The 22,957-nt window shown below is 42.6% G+C and overlaps 1 protein-coding gene across 2 annotated transcripts in view; it reads left to right on the top strand.

The window, feature by feature from the left end:
• ADAMTS14 (ADAM metallopeptidase with thrombospondin type 1 motif 14) overlaps positions 1-22,957 on the top strand; it is a 508,740-nt gene that overhangs the window by 341,216 nt on the left and 144,567 nt on the right. For both annotated transcript variants that reach the window (XM_086922254.1, XM_086922255.1), the window contains exon 11: positions 4,487-4,635. In XM_086922254.1, coding sequence (XP_086778380.1) covers positions 4,487-4,635 — 149 coding nt within the window. The remainder of the gene's footprint in view (positions 1-4,486; positions 4,636-22,957) is intronic.

Here is a 22,957-nt window from a genome sequence, read left to right as displayed (position 1 = left end):
ATGAGGTGTGTCTAAAAGTGTATGTCGTTGCTGGCCATCAATGAGAGAGACCTGTGCATTTTTCAAATGGGTGGTGAAAAAATATGAGTATTTTGCTGGAGATGTGAGCTGCCGTGCCACCAATGTACTCACCGGGGGAGGGTAAACACCCATTACTCTGCAACTTTCTTTCCGCATACCATCACTCCGCAAACTTTCATTAGGAAAGTACCATGACTCCGCAATGCCATTATAACACATGTCATTACATTTTATATGCTTTTACCACGCATACATTTACAACGAAATTCGTTGTAAATGCATGAATGGTAAACGCATGTTTTTTTTAAATGTTTGGATAAGGTAAGTATGGGTATAGGGGTATATGTTTTGGGGTACTGAGGTATATGTTTTGAGGTGTTTGGGTATTTTAAGGTTTCAGATATAGTTTTGAGTTATGGGGTACAGGGGTAGTTTTAGGGTTTAGGGATAGGTATAGGTTTTGGGGTACAGGGGTATTTTTAGGGTTCAGGGCTAGGTTTGGGTTTTGGGGTATAGGGGTATTTTTAGGGTTCAGGGGTAGGTTTGGGTTTTGGGGTACAGGGGTATTGAAGGGTTCAGGGCTAGGTTTGGGTTTTGGGGTACAGGGGTATTTTTAGGGTCCAGGCTAGGTTTGGGTTTTGGGTACAAGGGTATTTTAGGGTACAGGGGTAGGTTTGGGTTTTGGGGTACAGGGTTATTTTTAGGGTTCAGGGCTAGGTTTGGCTTTTCGGGTACAGGGGTATTTTTAGGATGCAGGGGTAGGTTTGGGTTTTGGGGTACAGGGGTATTTTAAGGGTTCAGGGCTAATTTGGGGTTTTTGGGTACAGGGGTATTTTAGGGTTCAGGGTAGGTTTGGGTTTTGGGGTGCAGGGGTATTTTTAGGGTTCAGGGATAGGTTTGGGTTTTGGGGTACCGGGGTATTTATAGGGTTCAGGGGTAGGTTTGGGTTTTGAGGTACAGGGGTATTTATAGGGTTCAGGGCTAGGTTTGTGTATTTGGGATACAGGGGTATTTTTAGTGTTTAGGGATAGGTTTGGGTTTTGGGGTACAGGGTATATTTATAGGGTTAAGATGGGTTAGTGTTTAAGGTTGTTCGGGTATTTTAACCACATGGCTGCTGCGGGGATTTTTGCCCTGTGCTGCAGATTTATTATTACCATTATTCATGACGAGCTCAGCTCGTCATCAGCACACGACACCCGTGGGTGATGACGAGCTGAGCTCGTCATCAGCAGCGAAAGGGTTAAGGAGTAAGGGTGGGTTATGATTATGGGGTACAGGGGTATTTAAAGGGAGCAGGGTGGGATTAGTTTTTAGGATGTAAAGGGTAATACAATAAAATATACAAATAATATAAATAATGCAATTTAAAAGAATAAATGTTTTAATTAAATAAAAAAATGTATATATATATATATATATATATATATATATATATATATATATTTCCTCTCAACTGTTCCCATCGCAGAGGGAGCTCGATCTGTCGGTGCCCGTGTCTGAGACCGGGAGTGTGTCTCCTTCTTATTCAGAAACAAGAACTCACGCGACACACTTCTTGGCAGCAGTTATTTCGTTTATTTCACAGGTCTAGCGCAAAACTCCTACGCGTTTCGAACAAACGTTCTAGATCACGGCAGTGTTCTACATTAGTCCCTTTTCAATTTCCAGATTTTATACTCTCATCCTTTGGCTTTTAGGGTGATGCATTATGGGCCATGTAGGTTTAGCAACATAACTTTATTTGTTAAAGTACATTTTGAGTATGTTTCAGCTGGGATTCTTGTGGGGATGCTTATCTAGAGTGATACTCTTTGACACGTATGATCCTTTAGTAGGATATTTATAACGTGTTCGATCATGAAAAGTCATAAATGCTCTTGTTAAGCAAAGATGATTATATATATATATATATATATATATATATATATATATATATATATACACACACACACATACAAACAAAGGTTAAAGTGATGTTATACTTAGTTATACTTAGTATAGTCATTAGATGTTACTTTACATTAAAAATTCCCAGAAATCCAATGAAAAACCCAAAGGTTAAGGGAGTTATATGTAGGTATGGGAATAAAATCTACATTTATGTTAATGACCTCATTTACCATATTACTTACAACATATTCAATGACATCATTGTTGACATTACTGATGACATGCTGGCTTGCAGACACAGCTCATTGATTGTCCACTAGAGCTCAGCTATCTGCAAAAGCTTTTCTACAGGGCAAAGGTTGTACATAGTAGTTGCTTACTCTACTAAGGTGCCTTAAGGGTCTGGAGGCATGGTCTCTGAATTAAAAGTTGTGCATAGAAGTGAAGACTGTACAGAACCCCCCCCCCCCCCGGTAGTTGATCACCCATGTGGGTTTGATTACTGACTAGAGGTTGGTTATCTGCAAACTGTTTAGTACAGGGTGAAGGCTATGTATTGAGGGCCTCACCACCTAAGGAGCACTGGTTTATGGAGAGAGTGGGCTCTCCATGGAGTAATACTTAGTAATATTTTGTTACCATATGTAAAGCCAGCCCATCTGCTGCCCTCACTCTGCTGTAAAATGTAAATCAGTCTGCTGTAAGAAATAATAAGTTAAAATAGTTTAATAATAGTAGGATATCTATCCGAACGTGGCAAGCAATAGCCACGCAGATGTTTACAGCCCACAGCACGGAGTTTCTTGCCAGGGTTAGCCAGCCTTAAGTGGAGGCAGTAAAACCCGACCATAGCGGGTACCCAAGACGTTGATTCCTTCTACTCTTCAGTTACCACTGTGTGTACCAGTATTTCTATACTCTCTTATACTATTTCACTATTACATTTTACAGCAGAGTGATCCTGACAAATGCCCCTACACCTTGTGGAAGGGTTACTTTAGCGCTGAATATATGACCAATAAGATGTAGTCAATGAGCTTTTTCCCTGCTTCACTCTTTTGTTCTTTATTTCTGTCCATAGTAGACAAGAATAAAGCTTTAGGGTCTAGCTGGCGACAGTTTTAGTCTCACCACAAATCAGGCTTCTACATTCAGCTCACCCACGCCTGTCACTCCCATATGGTAGTGAAAAAAGAATCCAGGGCCTTCTTCTACTTAAGAAGTTGCAGCCCACATCGCAACTTAATTTTGTGGTTTGAGAAGGAAAGTTATGATGAAGCATGTCACCTCAGGGTGGGTGAGGGTTCTCATCCTGAAGAAAGCTCTCTTTTCTCTGTCAGAAACATTGTCAGCAAATCTTCAATATTTTGATTTAGATCACAATTATTATTCCCGGGTACATTGTTGTGTTTGTTATTTCCTGGGGAGGCTGTACCCACTGGTCTTTAAACACTCCTTGGATTTTTGGTGTGCCATTGTTTTTCTGAAATTCTACATTCTTAACTACTTATTTTTTCTCATCTTTTTTCTACCCTACTTGTATAGTTGTATTTCACTCACTACAATAAGCATTTCCATAATTGAAACATTTTTTCGAGCTAATTACTAAAAATGAATTTGAAATATGGAAAATAACTAAGAGGCCGCATATAGTATAGCCCAAAATGTGCATATATATCCCCGCAAAAACCTTTTTAAGCAAATTTTGTATTTCTACTAAAACGTGTAAATTGGAGTGTAAAAAACTTTACAGATTCTCTAATAACGTAATTTAAAGCGAAATCATTATTACAATCCAAAACCTAAAGAAAACTGTATTTTGCAAATTATAAATAGATAAGCGCTCATAGCTCATGTCTTCCCAATTGACAAAACAATTGACATCCCATACAGCATCATTTATGACGTTTTCGGGAGACAGGTTTATGGTGCATGCTTAATGCCGATTGGCTTCACCAGACTTACCTGTTTTGTCTTAGTGCACGTGTAGCAAAGATACAGCTCCCAGGCACTTCATATTTGTTGAACAATCAAGTTAATGTACTTTGCATGGCTCACACTGCCACTGGAGGAGAGCTACTGAGCTTTCTCATATGGCCAACAATGGGCTCATCATTTTAGTTTGAATATTTCTCCTTCACTTCTTGGAAATCATTCAGGATGAATGTACGCGACAAGATGTATGGAAGCACTGCTTTTGGTTATCTGCTTTGGAAATAGGACTTTGAAGTGAAAAAAGAACTGCAAATTAATTTATAGAATGTCAGCTTCTTTCATTTGGTATTAGCAAAGTCTCCGCTCTTCTATGTTGGACCCAAAATATTCATCAGAACATTTTGATTTTTTAGAGCAGTGAAATGGCCAGAGGTGTAAAAAGAAGGTTCCAATGGACAGTTTTGTTTTTGTTGTGACTCTAAATCAATTTGCATTTTAATATTTCACCAACACAATTGTATATGAAGAGTCTTTTTTGTGGCCTCGGAGTAGTAGTACCATGAACAACTAATTCAAGTTGTATATGCCAATGCTGCTTCTCCCTTGCCCATTACATGTTCTCTATATCTGGTCTTAGTGGTGTTTCAAAGGTCACTGCATCTGGAAGACCCCCGAGCAGCCCTACAGCCAAGATGGGAGCTGGGGTTCCTGGTCTAGATTCAGCTCTTGTTCAAGGACCTGTGGTGGTGGAGTACGTTCCCGGAGCCGGCAGTGCAACAATCCATCGTAAGTTCACAACAACCTTTCTGCTACCATTTAAACAAGGCACAGTACAATGTAAATAATGTCTATTAGGGCAAAAAGATAAATTAGTGCTTAAGACTCATATATAGTGCATACAGAGCAGTCACCTGGTCAGTTCTGCTGAACTTATTGATGCACTCACATTTTATTGAAAGTAAATATATTATACGGGAAAAAGTATTCCCAATAGTACGTCATATGGATATTGCATGTTGCCAAGGAGCTCTGTGAATGTAACAGGAATGAGGCCAAAGTTTGAGTTCCATTATAAAGTTGCACAAATTCGAGGTGACTTGAAATATTATTCCTTATAAAACATGGTCACACCATCACCCTTCCCTCAAACCTCTAAGATACCTGGTGTCTTACCCTGTCGTATGAAAGAGATAGTGGAGATGCAGATATGAAGAATAAAAGCAGAATCTAATGCAAAATTAGGCAGATCAAAAAGGAATTAGTAATTTGTTGCAAAAAAGATAACAGAATCAGTTTAATAGCAGTAGGATTCAAAATGATGAAGCTCACAAGGTGGAATGACCTTTACTGTGAAAAAACAAATGTTCACATAATATCTCCCTGTTGCTCATCACTGTTCATTTGAGAAAAAAAATCTTCATGAAATGCCAGTTTTCGTTTTCACTGCTTAGTTTAAACTGCAACTGCAATTATGTTGCTTGACCAGTCTTTCAGTTTAGCTGCTGGCTCTGGAAGAGCGGCATTACGGTATCATAACTCAACTGTAATAGTTCATAGCTGAGCAGCCAAGACACGTCAATATTACAGGTGACTAGAGAGGTCATAAATTGCTTGTAATAAGGACATTCAGAGACAGGCTTTTTATAGGGTGATAGCAGGCCCCCCTGTATTATATACCCTTTATTACTAAACAGTCAGGAATTGGCAGTGGTAATTTGTTTGAGAAGAGGTATTTCAATTTATGGATTGAGGGTTCAAGAAAAAGTCTTTTTGTAACTATTTTGAATTACATACAGAGTCAAAGACGTAAACAGAGAGACAAAAAAGGATGGCTTGAATTCTAAATGGAGAATTTTTTTAAAAAAAATGTGTAACTCGTCTTTTATACGTTTTCAATTGACATTTGGCTAACTGATGTGATTCTACTACTCAAGATTGAAAATGTTCTGTGATATACAAGTGGTATTTAATATGTGGCTGGGATACATGGCCGGCTGATAATGATTGCTATGTTTAAGTCAGAGGAATAACGTGCTTCTTTTTCTATTATGTTATGCTTTGTTATAGGACTTTTGTTGAGTGCTCATTCATATGAAATGGCTTCTTGACACTAGGGTAACAAATCTACAGTTGCACCCCATACCAGTACAATAGAAAAACACATTTTTCAAGATTTTATGAAAGATTGATGTTAGGACCGGAAAGTCCCTGCAGGACATGTACCCCAGCCCAATGTTACCAAATATGTGAATGAATATGACATCCTGACATTCTTTTGGCTCCACTACACATGATATTTTCTGTGCATGATGAGGCCTGGGACCAATCAATCAATCAATCATTTCATTTGTAAAGCGCACTACATACCCGCGAGGGTCTCATGGCGCTGGGGGGGGCGGGCGCTACTGATTGAACAGCCAGGTCTTGAGTGTCCTCCTGAAGGTCAGCAGGTCTTGGGTCTGTCGTAGTCTTATTGGGAGGGTGTTCCATGTGTTGGCGGCAAGGTGGGAGAAGAATCTCCCACCAGTGGTTGTTCTTCGGATGCGCGGGACAGTGGCGAGTGAGAGGTCGGCGGAGTGTAGCTGGTGGTTGGGGATGTAGAAGGAGAGCCGTTGAGGTAGGCTGGGCTGGTCTTGTGGAGTGCCTTGTGTGCGTGGGTGAGGAGCTTGAAGGATATCCTCTTGTTGATGGGGAGCCAGTGCAGGTTTCTCAGGTGGAGGGTGATGTGGCTGTGGCGTAGTACGTCGAGGATCAGTCGTGCCGAGGCATTTTGAATGCGTTGTAGTCGTTTGATGAGCTTGGTCAGGGCTCCCGCGTAGAGAGTGTTTCCATAGTCGAGTCTGCTGATGCTGAGGGCCTGGGTGACTGTCTTTCTTGCATCTGTTGGGATGCATCTGTAGATCTTGCGGAGCATGAGGAGGGTGTTGAAGCAGGAATAGGAGACGGCGTTGACTTGCTTGGTCATTGAGAGCGTTGAGTCAAGGATGATTCCCAGGTTGCATGCATGGTCGGTGGGTGTCAGGGCTGCCCCCAGAACTGTCATCCACCAGGAGTTGTCCCAGGCTGAAGGGTTGGAGCCGAGGATGAGGATCTCTGTCTTGTCCGAGTTCAGCGTTCCCTTTTGGAGACTCATTCGGTGTTCTTGGGACATGTATTGTTTGAGAGGTGGTGGCTGTTTGTGTAAAGTTCCAATCATATCTCATGACCAGACACTGTGCTGACATCTACATGTGAATACCAAGTGTGTTTAGTCTTTATGGTGGCTGCTAGTAGAATTCAATGTTTGTTATAGGCTTAGAAATGCTATAGAACTGAGGGATATATTTTGGTTGCTCTGAGCTCTAACATAGCACAAGATGTAGGTGTTGACTACATCCTAGACAGTAGAAGTGAGCTGGGGAGTGTAGCCCCAGACAGAAATGTGGGGGATGGAGAAATGTCTGCCTCTAAAAATTCAATGTGAGCTATTTATCAAGGGATTGCTGGTTAGTTCTTCCTGAAAAATGCAATTTAGGTGATGCTAGGGGAATGGTGATAGGTCAAGAGAAATAGATGTCATGAGTGTCAGAAGAGTATAGCCAGGGCCTGTGCCTTTTGTGTTCCATGGGTAGCTTATTTAAGGAGGTTGGTGACTGACTGATGCAGAGCTTCACACTCGTGCTCATATTATGGGTGCTTCTGCTTGGAAACAATATCATCATTACCTGCTATGACATGCATTATCTTACACAAAGAGCTGTCTGCACTGCAGAAAGAAGATGAAGTTCTCAAAAGGCACCACCCCAAATTGGTTCCTGAAATGTACGAGTCCCCTGTCTATAAAGGTGGGACCCCACCTGGTTCAAATTCCAAGCTGCTTCACGGACCAAGAATGGGGGTTTTGTGCTGAGCACTCGAAAAGCTGCTGTGATCAGTGATGGCCAGTCTCCCAGAAGTGAGTGACCATTACTTAAATCTGTGTGTCTTGTTGGAGAAGCTGTGAGATGGGAATAGTAAGAGCCTTGTGCTGCAGGAGCCGCCTGCCCAATGCGGAGAAAAGCAGCTGCTGAGTCCAGAAGAGCAGCAGTCAGAACAGTCAGTTGCCAAAGGAAGTGTGCCATATCTGACATGCTTGAACCTGAGGGTCCTCGTTTAACCAAAGGCAAAGTTCGTCATCATCGAGATTCACCTAACTTACCTCTGGTATGTGACTGCCATAGAGGAAGCCGAAGGATCTGTGCTGTCTCTACCTTCACTGTGCAGATGTCTGCATCTCAGAGCCTGGATCACAGAGTCTGTACTCCCAAATGCAAGCACTGAAGACTGAGTGCACTTCACCAAGCTGCTTCCAGCCAACATGAAGAGAAGGAGGTGGGCCCCCGAGTTGACCCCCAGTGGGCGCAAGCGCATCTATTAGCTCAACTGAGTACACATGCTGGGACACCACTAGCGGGCATTGACAACAAGGCAATAGCAACGCCTGAGAGCATTGATAGTAACTTGCTAAGCAGAACTTCTTGGCGGGACTTCTTAATAACACCTTACCCCACGTAACAGAACTAGCTACTCAAGAGTACGGACTGACCTCCAGGATTAAAGACTGCAGGAAAGCAACTCCATTGCAGCCGTAGGCGGCATGCACCTGCATTTAAACACATTTTTTTCTGCACAGTAAAAGTGCAGTAAACCCTGAACATTTCATAGTAATCGCCCAAGTGGCATGTCCTACTCTTTATGAATCTACTGAACACAATAGTTGAAATTTGATGAACAGAGAAAGTGCATCGATGCAAAGGGGAAGGATTGAGTCGGATTTCACTGGGCAGTAGATTTCTAACGAGAGAGCCATCATTGCAGCCACCACCGATGCCTCAGTCTTATCTCTGTTTAGCTGAGTCAAGTGCTGCCCACTCACCCCAGGCTTGTGTCATTAGTGGCTGTTAGATGATTCTTGTGACTGATGTCTTCTCACTGAGACGACTTTAGTGCCGGTGCAACAGTATTTTTTGCACCCCCATGACCTCCTTCTCCATGAATTTCCTCACTACAACCCTCCCACAGCACACCTCTTCTCTCCAAAACCTCTCTCCGACATACATTTAATTTTTTATAGTGGTTCTACTCATAGTTTCCTCACATTTGGTTCTGTGATCTGCATGGTACACATTCCTTGCCGCACACACCTTACCCTGCACACTACTTTAGGATGAGTCAAAACTGCCACTAGCCCAAATTACGATCTCTCACCAGTAGGAACATTTATCACCAGTTATCTTGACATGTTCATTGTTGTTTGAAAACTACTGGACACACAAGAAAGTTGTTTACCTGCTTTTAAACCAATAGTTAATTTCAAACACAGCCCCCCTTCCGCACTAAAGTCAGCACCACTGCAGGTTCGGATTGGGATCACAATTTGGCCCGGGCCCTGTAAAAATAAGTGGCCCACATTCACGGGGCGTGCCCTTTCATGAAACACCATTTGGTTTATCTCACATGTCTCATTTGTAGAGAAATGTTTGGTAAATGAAGCATTTTAAGCTTATAGAGCCAGTAACATTGGTAAAGACTAGGGGCACTGCAGTTCTGAAAACGGAATACTTACTTTCAGTCTTACCGCCTTGCACAATGTAGTTAGATACTCTTCCCAACCAGCTATGTCCTTGATTATGATCATCACATAAACAGAAATCTATGTAATAACAAAAGTAAGAGAAAGAGCAGCTCTGAACCTATACCTTGGAGAACATTTTGCAACACACTCAAAAGAAATGAAATCTACATCACTCAGGAGGATTTTGGTTTTCTTTTGATCCTGTTGGGAAGATGTGCACATCTTTGATGTCGCTGGTACAGGTATTGACGAGAAGACCTCAACACTGTACAGTACAACAGCAAAGATGTGCAACTAATGCACACAAAAAAAAAATATTACTAATCTGCTATTAACCTCTAATCTTGGGTTTCGGAGTAGCTTGCTACTCATAACAAAGCGCTTTAACTCCTAGTGAGGGGTAGTCATTTACAATATGTTGATTAAGCATGCATTTCTGTGGGATGAAAGGCAGCCCTCAGTCTTATTTACCTTTTCAAATTTTTACAACTGTTTTGCTGGTATCTGAAAGCCAACATGGCTTAAGTTCATTTGATACCACATAGCAAAAATACACATAAATATACTCCACATCATACCACATTATTCTAAAAGCATAATTTAATTCAGCACAACACAATTCCACTCCACACAGCATCATTCAACACTATGCAGCAACATATGACGTAATGCAACTCACAACACATTTACACAATACACCGCATACATCCAATCGACACCACACAATACCACATCATGCCACAAAATTCAACAACACACCACATAATTAAACTGCACCACATACCACTATACAACACAAAACACCATTCCACATAATTACAATCCATGACACACAATCCCATTCTACATAATTCCAGTACACTTAAAACCACATAATTACTATCCACATAATTCCACTGCACACAATGCCACATAATTCTACGCCACACAATTCCATAACTACCATTCCAAACCAAGCCACATAATTCCACTCCACATCACATACCTCCACTCCACTCCATAACACATGGGTAAAATAAATTGTCATTTACAACATCAAAAATTCTAATTCTCTCAAATGCGAGACCTAGTGGTATTGCCAATGCTGTTTTTTTTTTATTGTTCTTCATTTTCACAGCTTTATATAGTGTGAGTGGCTATTCACGCAGTCACCTGATCCCCAGCCCACCATCAGGGTGATTGTTTGGCTAGGAAGTGGATCAAGGAGAGGCCACAGCTGATCATGGACAAGGGCCATTTCACATAGCCCCCCTGCAAGGCTGCTTTACTCTCCCGGTCCAGTGACCTCTGTGGGCTCTAAAAGAAGGCACTGAGACACTGGGCCTTCGGCCTATGGCCGACTGCCCATATTGCCAATCCGTCCCGTCCCTGAGCGCCAGGTGCTGCTACACTGGTCACGCCGCCCTCAAGCTGGCCCTGTCCTCCCATCCTTTTACAACGTAGGGAGCAGTCCTAGAATATCAACCATGTCTGTTGTATCTTCTGCTAGCTTGTTCTCATTTAAGCTTTCTAGCGTGAACTGTTTTGATTTAGAAATGTGTTAAGAGAACGTTTATGAAGCTTTGGTATTACAATGTATTACTCAATAATTCAATACTTTGTTTTAATCTCAAAGTTCATTGACTTACATGTTATTGAACTAGGATGTTGCATACTTCCACTTTTTTAATTCTGAATATTCTGTAAACATTGCTTTCCTATACAAGTCTGTACTGAAAGTGGGTAGTAGGGACGGATCTGCATTTGATATTGACACTGTTTTACATTGCAGCATTTATATAACACTTATTACTCCCATGGATAGCAAGTTGCACGATGGAGTAGGAAGGGTTTTGGTTTTGTTTTGAGCCTATATGGGTAGCGTTCCCATGTCATGCGAGTTGGCCACTGAGGTGCTGTTGTAGTGAGGACTAAACATATCGACATCTACACTCATCCCATAAAGGCAGCAGGATGTTCAGTGCGTGTACACCAAAAAAAGAGGGGATAATCAGATAAAGCCCAGTAACGAACATGGCAACATGTGGCAAGAAGAGGTAGAGCAATTGGTGACATGAACAGAGGCCATGCACTTTTTTAAAGGCACGTATACAGCCTTCTGCTGAACAAATACATCTCACGAACACGGAAGAAAGTGGAAAAACAATTCAGGCTGGAAACCTGATCAGAAATGACATATTTAAAAGCCCCAGATTCTCCCTATTGCTGCCAATACAAAAGGAAGCCAGCATTTTGAACAGGGGTTGTGAAAAGCAAGGGTGCGTCCTGGCACCCCTGCTTTTCACTCTTTTTATCAACGAAGTAGACTCGATCCTTAAGAAAGTACCAGCGGACGCCCCTAGAGTAAACACAAGTACCATCCCCGTGTTACTTTATGCGGACGACGCTGTGTTGCTTTCTAGGACCCCCCGGGGTCTACAGCTCTTGATGGACAAATTTGTGGCCTTTATAGAAAAAAGAAAGTTGGTCATTAACAAGAGCAAGACATATGTGATGGAGTGTGGTGCTAGCAATGTTAAAACTAAAAAGCCCTATAGGTATCACATTGATGGCCAGGTGGTGCAATGTGTGGAAAATTTCTGCTACCTGGGGGTTACCTTTTCTAAAAATGGGTGCTGGAACGTTGAGCACAAGGTGGTGCGTGATAAAATGACCAGGAGCGCCAACGGAATATTTGCCTTTGCAAGTAAACTAGGTAGTAGAAGGCCCAAGGTAATGCTTAAGATTTTTGAAGCCAGGTGTCTCTCGGCTGCTCTCTACGGAGCAGGGGTTTGGGGGGTATCCAGGGTAGAACCTTTACAGGTAGAAGAGAATATTTTTCTGAAAAAATTATTGTGTCTCCCGACATCCACTGCTAATAGTCTGGTCCATAAAGAATTAGGATTACAACATCTAAATGATCTATTACTGTTGAGACCTTTGATGTTATGGCGCTCGGTCTGGATGAAAGACGAAACCTCATTTAACAGGAACATTATTGAGGATTGTCTACGTCTAGACTTTTTCCTTAAAATCCCATGGATTAAGTATACAACTGAATCCTTTTCCAGGGTGTTTGGATTAAACGTTATACTAGATCATTGTTCTGCCTCGGATCTCTCTAAAGAGAGTCTGAAGAAAATCTTTTTAAATCATTGTGCAGAAAAACGAGATATGGATGATCTCAAACTTTCCACCTGTATACGTTATAATCAATTAAACGAATTCGTGGGCCTACATCCCTACCTCTCCCAGGTGACCAAAGGGCAACATCGGTTTGTCCTCACCAGGATGAGGATGGGTACGGCCCACCTATTGGCTGCATTCCCTGAGATTAAGATGCGCCCTATAGGTCCATGTCGGTGTGACAATTTTTCAGAACAAAGCACAGAGCACTTTCTACTTGTATGTAACCTGTACAGTGAATACCGAAAATTCTTTTTAAAACCTCTATTTATAAAATATGGAGCAAGAACTATTAAAGCTGCAATGAAGTTACTTTTTAATCTACATCACCCTGACATCTGTTTTTATACGGCTAGTTATATACTCAGGGCTATTAGCTCTAGGAAAAGCATGATTTTTTAAATTCTTAACTTTTAAAGTAATTTATTTATTGGAACTGTTTTATTATTATCTGACATATATATGTATCTTACTGTATTTTTAGCAGATTGCGATTGTCAAGTGTATTTTTTGTTTATATGTGCTGTATGTATTGTTATGTACTTTTATGGACATGATTTACATGTTTCCGAATAAAGTTTTTGACTTTGACTTTGAACAGGGGTTCACACCTCAATCCCCTCTCTAGCACCCCGAGGCTTCCAAAGAAAGAAAAGCATCAGGTAGAAAAGCCGTTGTCAGTCATGGCTCAGATCCTGCTCATACTGGTACCCTGTGCATGCGGAGGTTAGGGACGAAGGGGCAGATTTATGATGCCCTTGCGCCGCAATTGCGTCACTTTATTTGACGCAACTGCGGCGCAAACAATGCGCCCTATTTACAACGTGACGCATCTAGGAGATGCGTCACGTTGTAAACCCCTGCGCCATAAGGAGGCGTTCCTGCGCAGAGGGGGCGTTCCTGCGCAGGAACGCCTCCTGAAAGTGGCTGAGTGAAATCTATAAGATTTCACTCAGTCACTTTCAGGCCAATGCTGCGTCAAAACCCTGTGTCTGCTTGAAGCAGGCGTAGGTCTTGATGCAGCATTGTGTAGATGGGGCACCCCCGAGCCTTGCTGGAGCTGCGTCGCGCTTGCGACGCAACTCCAGCAATGCGCCACATTTCTGTCACAGATGCGTCACGCATCTGTGCCGTTTTTGCACCATGGTGCGCCGCATTATAAATGCGGCGCACCATGGGTGGCTGAGCTGTGGCGCACTGTGGCGCACGTTAACTGGCGCATCCCTGGGGATGCGCCAGTTAACATAAATCTGCCCCGAAATATTTTGTCAGTTGCTTCTTTGAGAGCACAGAAGCGGGTCAACCTGCCTCATGCTACCCTTCCATCCTCACCCATCCACGTGAGCCTGATACTTTTCTTAGATGCAAAGGCCGTCCCTTTCTCTAGTTTACATAGGAAGGCATGATCCTCACCAACTAGAATTTCCTACCAGGGAACTTCAGCTTTAGTCACTAGTAGTGAAGATCATTTCAGGGTAAACAAGAGACATGTGGTGAAAGGGAACTTATACTGTGTCCATTGTTTTGACTAGGACAGCTGCATGGCACAGATTTGTTGGTTTTCATTTTGTTCAGTCTTTGCCCATCTCTACTTCTCTGACCTGTGATCCTTGTAAAACAACTTTGTTTATGCCTCCACAAGTTACCTTTCCTTCAGATCTCCCTTGTCTGCTCCCTTCCCATTTTTACTGACCTACCACATTAAGGGGCACATTATGATGGCGGACGGACCTGAGTCCGTCCGCCACCATAGAGTAGGAGGGAACTTCCGCATGGGCTGCGGAGTTCCCTCCTGTGCAATTAGAATGTGACTGCCACCCTGGCGGTCACATCCTCTATTTTTAACATTGCGGCGGGTGCGGCTTCAAGCTGCACCCGCAGCAATGTTAAAAATGCACGTATTGCATTTCTATGTAGAAAGTGGCAGGCACCACGCGGTGCCTGCCGCTTTCTGCATACAAATGCAGGGGGGTACCATAGGTACCCCCCATGTGCACCCCCCTCCCCCCCTTCACCTAGGGGGCCCGCAACGGGCCCCCGCAGTGAAGTTACACATGCTTTTCCCGGCGGAAAAGCAGCCGCGTAAAAGCATGTTTCAGAGCCCATCCTAGTCTGGCTGACGGTGTCTGAGAGACACGTCACCATATTAGTGCTTTTCCGCCGCGGTTGTAAGCCAACCGCTGCGAAAAAGCTGCGGACAGAAACCAGGACCCACCAGCCATCCTAATGTGGCGGTGGATCTTTGGTGGGTCCGCAGAGGATTTTCCGCATCCTCTGGGCTGGCGGTGGCTTCTGCCGGCCCGGAGGATGCGGAAAATCCTCCATCCTAGTGAGCCCCTAAGTATGCTCTCAGTTTTAGTAAGAGTCTTTTGATATAAAAGAATAGGTGTCAGCTGAAGTTTGCCTTTTAGAAAGGAACCTTTTGCTCACTTTCAGTATTATATTTTATTGTATTGTAGCATTTGTTTAGAACTTCCTATGTTGAGCTCTGAAGTGCTTACCCACATGCATAGCAAGCCACAATCGGACTGGGACAGAAAACAGACCCGGGCACCAACATAAAAATAGTCCCCATTATAATAATTTCTATTTGTAAAGCGTGAACATATCACCCCCTTAAGGGTCTCAAGGTGCTAGAGGCTGTTGGGGAGATTAAGTGAGCTATAGCCCAGAGTCTCATGATGCTGAGCTGAGCTGCCACTGGGGTTCAAACAGTGAGCCCCGTGCTCTGGAGTCAGCCGCTCTGGCCGCTGTGCCACACCTGACCCCTAGCAAACACGATAGCTGAAAAAGTGTCCTAACTTTTTGAGTATCAGGCCAATTTCGAGATTATAAAGACAAGCTGTATGGGTATTTTGTAAGATGATGGAAACAACATGCCTTTGTGTTTGCTACAGGGCTATGCTTGTGGCAATATCAGTGAAATCAACAGGAAAAAAACAGGTCAACAAACTGCTAAAAAAACGGACGCACACTGATCTGTGAGACCAGGCCACCGAGCACTGTCTGATTGTCCTATAGGCCAGTGTGACCCTATAGCAAGCTGTACCTTGTACGGTGTGTAGTTGGCAGGGTGTGGTTAGGTTGATTCTAATAGACAGCGCAGGCACTGTCCGTTGCAATGCATAATTGGGGAGAGGATATGGGCTAATGGCTAGTGCAGTTGACCTTGGAACTGGGGAACAGGGTTCGAGTCTTGCAGGGATGCTCAACATCCTGTGATTCTGGGCAAATCACTTAATCCCCACGTGCCTAACAAAACAAGCATTGGCATAGCCAATAGGTCTCGCATTTTGGACCTTATAAGTGTTTAGCCATGCAACAGGTGATGTTGTTGCACCAATGATATTGTGCTGGATAACTAAACTCTTATAAGGTCCCAAAGGCGAGACCTATTGGCTACACCAATGCTTGTTCTGATGGCACTTGAGGAGGTCCATCTACCCTCATTTGACCTCACAGGTGCAATTAAATGGCTGCTTGCCCAAAATGCCCATGTTCTCGGTTTAACAGTGCTGTAACAATCTTATAGGCAGGTATTAGCATTTGTATAGATTTATGTACATTCACTCAATATATGCATATGCACATTTACACCGCACTTGCATGACCGTTTCATGAACCATGAGTGCATGCTCACCTGCATGACAGCCTGCATAACTACTGAATAACCACCTCAGGATATATTGCTTGACCGGGTATGCCAAGATTGCATGACGGTCTGAGACAAACTTCATATAATGGATAAAATGATAAACTACTCACAAACAGCATGACAACTGCATGATAGACAGCAGGGCAAACGAATACCAGATGCAAGTCAAGGCATCACACGCCATAGGGTGCTACCCACCTGCATCAGCGCCTCCTCAGGGGTAGGAAGTGCTTGTAAATACTACTACCATACAAGTGTACTTCCACAGGTCTTGCTTATCACATTGGGTTTTGGAATATTTTTCTTGGAAATGTTCAGGTACAGCATCAATAAAGGAGGACAAAGAACCGCGCTTGTCAACTTATCAATTCAGTGCTTCAACTGCCTTTCTCTTTGATTCTGCAATATCTTGTTTATTCATTTAGTTCTTGGCTGAGACAGCAGTAAAAACACTTATTTATGCTTTTTAAACCGATCTCTGAATCTGGCTCTGCTCCAACTGTACCAAGGATCAGTTCATCTAAACTTTGTGGGGCCTATTCACAAAAGCATTTTGGTGTACTCGGAACAGTACTCCTGTAGTACTCTTTTATGTGCTCATGCAACCTTTGTGAATTAGCTCCAACCCATCTATAAAACAGAGATACAGTTAGTTCAAATAGAAAGGACTGCGCCCTCTTAGCACCTTTAAAAGTAGGGAGCTGGTAGCTTTGGGGTCAAATCACAAAGGAAAGTTCAAGTAAATGAAACAGCACATAGGAAAGTTCAAGTAAATAAACGAGTACTCCTGTTGTTTGACCTCTGTGGCTTGTTATGCCCCTAGTGTATGCTACGCATGACGTATTTTACATGAATTATATGCTCCTATCAGAAGATGTCAGGGTAAAAAACTCAGATTCCCTCAGAGACTTTAGCTAACAACCTGAGCTGATGAAAAGGAGATGCAAAGCTAAACAGTAGAGCAAAACGAATTACATTATTCATATTAAGCACGTTTACAATTTTGTTACATAAAAACTACAATTTAAATACAAATAAAATGCTTAAATAAATGTATTCATAATCAGCACAAAAAATAATACGCAGCTGTTAGCACTAAAGTAGGTCAATGTAAAGTGACTAGCTTTCTTGTATATGCGTGAAATATGATGGGTATTTCTTGCAGTGACTTTGAATGGCATAGCACGAACAAACGTGTGTTTAGTTGGTGAGGCTTTTACGTGACCCCGGATTCGTGGGCGAGTGTGACGTAGTGCGGCAATTACCCTGAAATAGCACGGGACATAACTGCTGCTTTCCACTGTCAACAAAATGTATTTTCCCCCGGGCCATGCATCATGCTGTTGTCAAAAGAATGCGTGTCGTTTTGGTAAAGCCTCGAACACCAGGCTTCCTCCGTTTAAACATTGACGGAAGATGCTATTGACTTGAACCGTTCGCACTTAAAGGTCGTGTGACCCTAGGCGGGACCCGTAGAATTTTATCTCTATTTGAATTGATTATCGACTAGTCTGATCCATGAGAAGGGTTTACAAACTTTAAATTGTGAGTACGTTAGGAAGAAAAAACCTACACAAACACGCCAGAGTCCATAAACAGCAAGAAGAACCAGGGTGCCGCTCGCACCAGGAATAACAGGAGGAGAGGCACAGATAACACGAGGAGGGCTTAATGAGCAAGACGAGGAAAGCCATATGGCGCCTCTGCTCCTAAGCAGGCGCACATGCACGCGGGCTGTAGGCTGGCCATGGTAGCATTTTTTACGCCCTTAGTAAAAGTCTCGCCAGACCAGCGCATGGGCTGGGTTAGGCGAGACCTAAAAATGAATGTGCCTGTCTGTAACCAACTGGTGCTCATGTAAAGCGATCTGATACCTTCAGGTCTAGTTTGCACAATATAAAACTCCCGTAAAAAAAAAAAACCACAAATAATTGTGGGTTACCAAAAATATGAAGGGGCTTGAACCCGCTCATTGCTTACCAATGATTTGCTTTCTTTGTCACTCTTGTTTGCCTGTTTCTAATGTGTGTCCCAGCTTCTCATTCGTAGATGTATTCCTGCCAAGGAGCATTGCATCTTTACAATCTCTTTGATTATCTGGCATTGCTGCTTCTTCTGCTTGATTTTTGCACGCTACTTTTTTCTTTTGTGGGACGCACTCAATTAGAGCGTATGCATTTTTAACCGTCTCCCTTGTGTACATCTCTTGCTTTCTCCCTCATGTACGTCTCTCCCCCTGCACTCTGAGTTCCTCTGTGTTATCTGACTGCTTCTCCCTGCTCTCCTCCCTGTTGCGCTCAGCCTTGTTCTTCTCTGTATTTTTTCCTCCACCTGCACCCTCCCTAATGCTTTTCCTCCAACCTGTATGTTGCTTTCACTCCTGCCCTACCTCAGTTGCTTTTGCTTCCACTTAAGCCACCCTTGCTTTCACTTCCCCTCCTATGTTGCTTAGGCATTTACCCCAACTTTCCCTTGTGTGGTTTGCAGCTCTTCAGCATTGCGGATGCTATGGACACGACGCCGAGCAATAGTTCTCAAAGCCGAGACCGATTGGCTTTGCCAATGCCTGCTTTTATTTTGAGCCTATGTGAGAAGTGTTGTCATATTGTGAAGAAGCTGCATAACAGATGTAAAATGGATGTATATAAGCCTTGATAGAATTAGGTGAAGAGGACAGATAGAAAGCTAAATCTAAATTTCTTTCAAACCCAGCACAAGATTTATTGAAGGACAAGAACTATTGAGGTGCGGGTTGCTGATCTTGGACCTTTAACCACACGGAGCTGCCAACACCAGGGTAATAAGGACAGCCTTACAGTGAAGTGGGCTGATGCAACACATGATTTCACTGAACTCTCCGGATATAGCAAACAGGCAAACCTCTTGGGAGTACAGGCGCTCCAAAGCAGTAAACATCAGCAGGCAGAGGAACAGGAAGATAGATCAAAAGTAGTCTGAGCAGATTAGCAGAAGTCTGTCGAAAAAGGTCATGAGTAGGACAGAGCTAAGGAAACCAGACACAGTGGCTACACGTGCAATTGAGACTAAGATATGACACACAGATGGAAAAACACGAAGGTAAACCATCACAGCAGAATGTCCAACCCACAGATCACAGGCACAACACAAGGTTTACTTCCAAGACATAGCACATTCAACTGAGTGTGGTATCAACTTTGCAGAGAACAAGTATAAGGGTTGTTGGCAACACAGTACAACCTCTGAACTGGGAAGCAAAACGGACTGGAAAACAGGAGATGCAGGAAGATTTAGTGAACGCTAGAAATACAGCATTCTGGGAAAACATTTATGCTGGAACATTTTCCCACCAATGGCACCACAGGTGCAACTGAAAAAAACTGAATTTCCCAGAGTTATGATTTTTTCATTAAGAAGGCTGTGGAATTATATTTCCACACACTATTTTTTCCAATAACACATTTAGCCGTAAACGAAAAATTATGTGATTCTCGGCAAATCCCCTTATTACCAAGCACGTCAAAAGTAAATATATTCCGTGTAATGTGAAGTGGCGTGACTGCATAATGTTAAGACACGTAATTTAAATGTGGAATGTTCGCTCTAGTACTGTCCCAATTAAGCATTTTCACTTTCCCAACAGCACATTCCTGCAAGTCAGTCCGACCTGGATCCCCACGCCCCCCTCCCCCCTTCACAATGTTTGAGATGTTCCTGTGTCAATAACACGTTTCCTTCCCAGTTTCAGCTGCTCTACTGCTTGTGCTCTATCAAAACCCAGCATAGCATAAAAACGAGCACTGCTGTTTGGCTAATGACAGGTCTATGAATTGGTTCAGGATACGGGTGCTTTGCAGCTGGAAACCATTAGCCTCTTACCTTGTCATGACTCAGACATTGAGACGTGAGCCAGCAGCTGGGGACTGTTGCTAGTGCAGTTGAAAATAAATCTTCTTGAACTACAACACAGTTGGCTGCCCTACAAATGACATAACTGGAGCACAGAACGGATATGTTGTGCCCAGAAACATCTACATAGTTTCAGAAACGTCTTGAAGTCTGAACAAGTTATAACTAAGGATTCTGCTTCCTTGGAATTCCTAATGTTATGGTAACCAAAGGTCCATTATTATGACTGAATAAGGTTTAGCTGCTGTTAAACTAAAATCAGAAGCATCCACCATAAATTACACCCCTGATCTTAGTTAAGCAGTCCATGGATCACCTAGACTCTCAAAGTGACTCGGATTATGCAATATATCCAATAATCATTATAAAATGCTTGTTTCTCTTCCAAATTCTAGAGGTGATATATTGGGTGTTCATTTGATTCATTTAGCACCTTTAGTAATAAATGGTTTACTGTAATAATTCTCAAAATATTCAGAAAGGAGCAAGAAAATAATACACATTGGGACTGATTCACAAAGGTAAAGTTAGAGTCTAACTTTGCTACTTTCGGTATTCCCAAAGGGCATTTACTACTCATAAAAATAACTTTTAATTCTGCCTGGAAGACGATGAATAAAATTATGAGCAGCATGAAATACAAATGGATTTTTTAGGTGGGTGCAAACTGAATTTGAGGGAGATTTTTCACAAGCAAAATCAACCTATGCAGGGCGTTTTTAGATCACAAGCTTCATGATATAGCACCAAAGAATTTGGAAAAGAGGCAGTTACAGGTATTGAAAAGTAATACACTCTATTGAGTATGATGGTCCTAAAATATACATTTCAGGTGACTTCTTAGCTATATTGTTGCATGGTTTGGAATGTCAATCAAATTACAAAAATGTTGCAGGTGTGATTTTTAAATCGAGTCGACACAATGGGGCCGATTCACAAAGGTAAAGTTAGACGAAAGTCTAACTTTATGACTTTCTGTATTCACAATGGGCATTTACTACTCGTAAATGCCCTTTGTGAATACCGAAAGTCAACTTCTTTTGGGAGCTGGAGAGTGTTAGTGTCCTGCTCTTTTTCCGTGGCTCCTCTTCCTCATCAGCGCTTATTTCCACTCTTCACTCTTGTCCACTTTTTGGTGATCCTGTCCTGTCAAACTCCATTAGTAAATGCTCAGTTGTGAGTGCATCAGGGGACTGGTGTGATGGTTGTAGTGCGTGGAGGGTGCAAGAGTGGCCTTGAGGCGGGGGTTCTTGCCACAGTAGGTCAACCAGTTAGAAGGCTGCCTCCAATGTTGCTTGTGGGTCAGAGCAAGAATAGAAGCCGCAGTTAAACAACTCAGAGTTCCTCCCATTTCCAGCTGAACCCCTGCATTTCTTCACAATTAGATTTGGAATTTCAGGGGGGAGGAAGAGAGCCATAGGAGTCACAGAAAGGTCCTTGGCAGTTGTGGTGGCACAATTAGGAGCTCTATAAGTTCAGAGCCACTTCTACTTTCTTCCGATGCACCCAGAATCGGCTTTCCCCCATCCTCTTGTAGCTGGAAGTGATCAGGTGGTGGCTGGGGTCTCCTTGATGTCTCAAACTTCCTCTTTACCCCTTCCAGTGACCTACTGCTTCTGGGCTAACTGGCTCATTCTTTGTGTGAGTCTGACAGGTATTTTGATTGCATTTGTCAGTCCTTTGCACCACAAATATTTACAGAAGTCGTGCATTTTCTATCTCTTTTGTCCATCCCAGTAAAATTATATCTCCGACTGTCCTGCAAATGAAAACTATCAAAGCTTGTTTTGAACTTAGGCCCACACATTTGTCAAATTGAAAACAACTTTGCAACAATCCCTCTTTTAAGGCGCCATAGGTGCGGATGAAGTAGTATATACATTTAATATCTACTCAGCAAGACCACCTAACCAACTGTCAGGAGCACACTCTTTACACAGAATAAAGGCAGAGATCAACATAACTCCGTAAATCTCTACTTTCAACATTTCTGGCTCCAAAAGTGACTATCTATGGCAGGGAGGATGTTGATGTGATCTCACACTGTTTCTGCTCTGGTCTGTGCAAGACCAGAGCTATACAGGCGCTAACAATTCATAAAAATTGGTAAAAGTGGAAAATAATCAGTTTCCGACTTCACTGGAAAACACCCATCTCCTGATAGACATGGATGGCATCATCTTAAACTGAAACAACCACTCATCTTTTCTGAAGGGTGAGAGAGTGAAAAAGCCTCGGAAATGGCTCATCTCTTCCCTTCTAACACTAATGATGAAACAACTCCTTCAGTCTATCCAGTACTTTATACAATGAGTGCAATAAGTTTACTCTCTCAAAAATGAATGGCACTTTCAATCAATTCTTACTGGTAAGCAGTTTACGCTAAACAGTCTATTCAGAAATAGTTACACTGAATAACACTAACAAGATCTTTTAAAATTTATGGGAAAATCGCAATAGTGACTGAAAATATTTCCAACTTAACTAGAATGGATGATATAATCACTCTTTTACAGTTACTTACTATGCAAATACATTCAAACCTTAAAGAGGAGGCCAACAGGAATTCTCTTCAGAAATCCTTGACACTGGTCCAGTTTATTCAAGACCTCCTGACCTCCAAAAATAATCCAGCGGTTCCAACATCTTAACAACGCCTGATGGCAACTTTCAGGAGTCCTGGGTCTCCCTCTGCTATGTCAAGTTTTGACCAAATTGTAACAACATTCCCAGTCCAATATGTTGTCAACTTGTGTTTAAAGCAGGAGTGCTAAAGGAACTTGTACATATCTCACACCTTTCGAAAC

The sequence above is a fragment of the Lissotriton vulgaris genome, chromosome 5 (assembly GCF_964263255.1).
Source record: "Lissotriton vulgaris chromosome 5, aLisVul1.2, whole genome shotgun sequence".
NCBI lineage: Eukaryota > Metazoa > Chordata > Amphibia > Caudata > Salamandridae > Lissotriton > Lissotriton vulgaris.
Note: the sequence above shows the minus strand (reverse complement) of the source record. Positions and strands in the feature narration are given on the sequence as shown.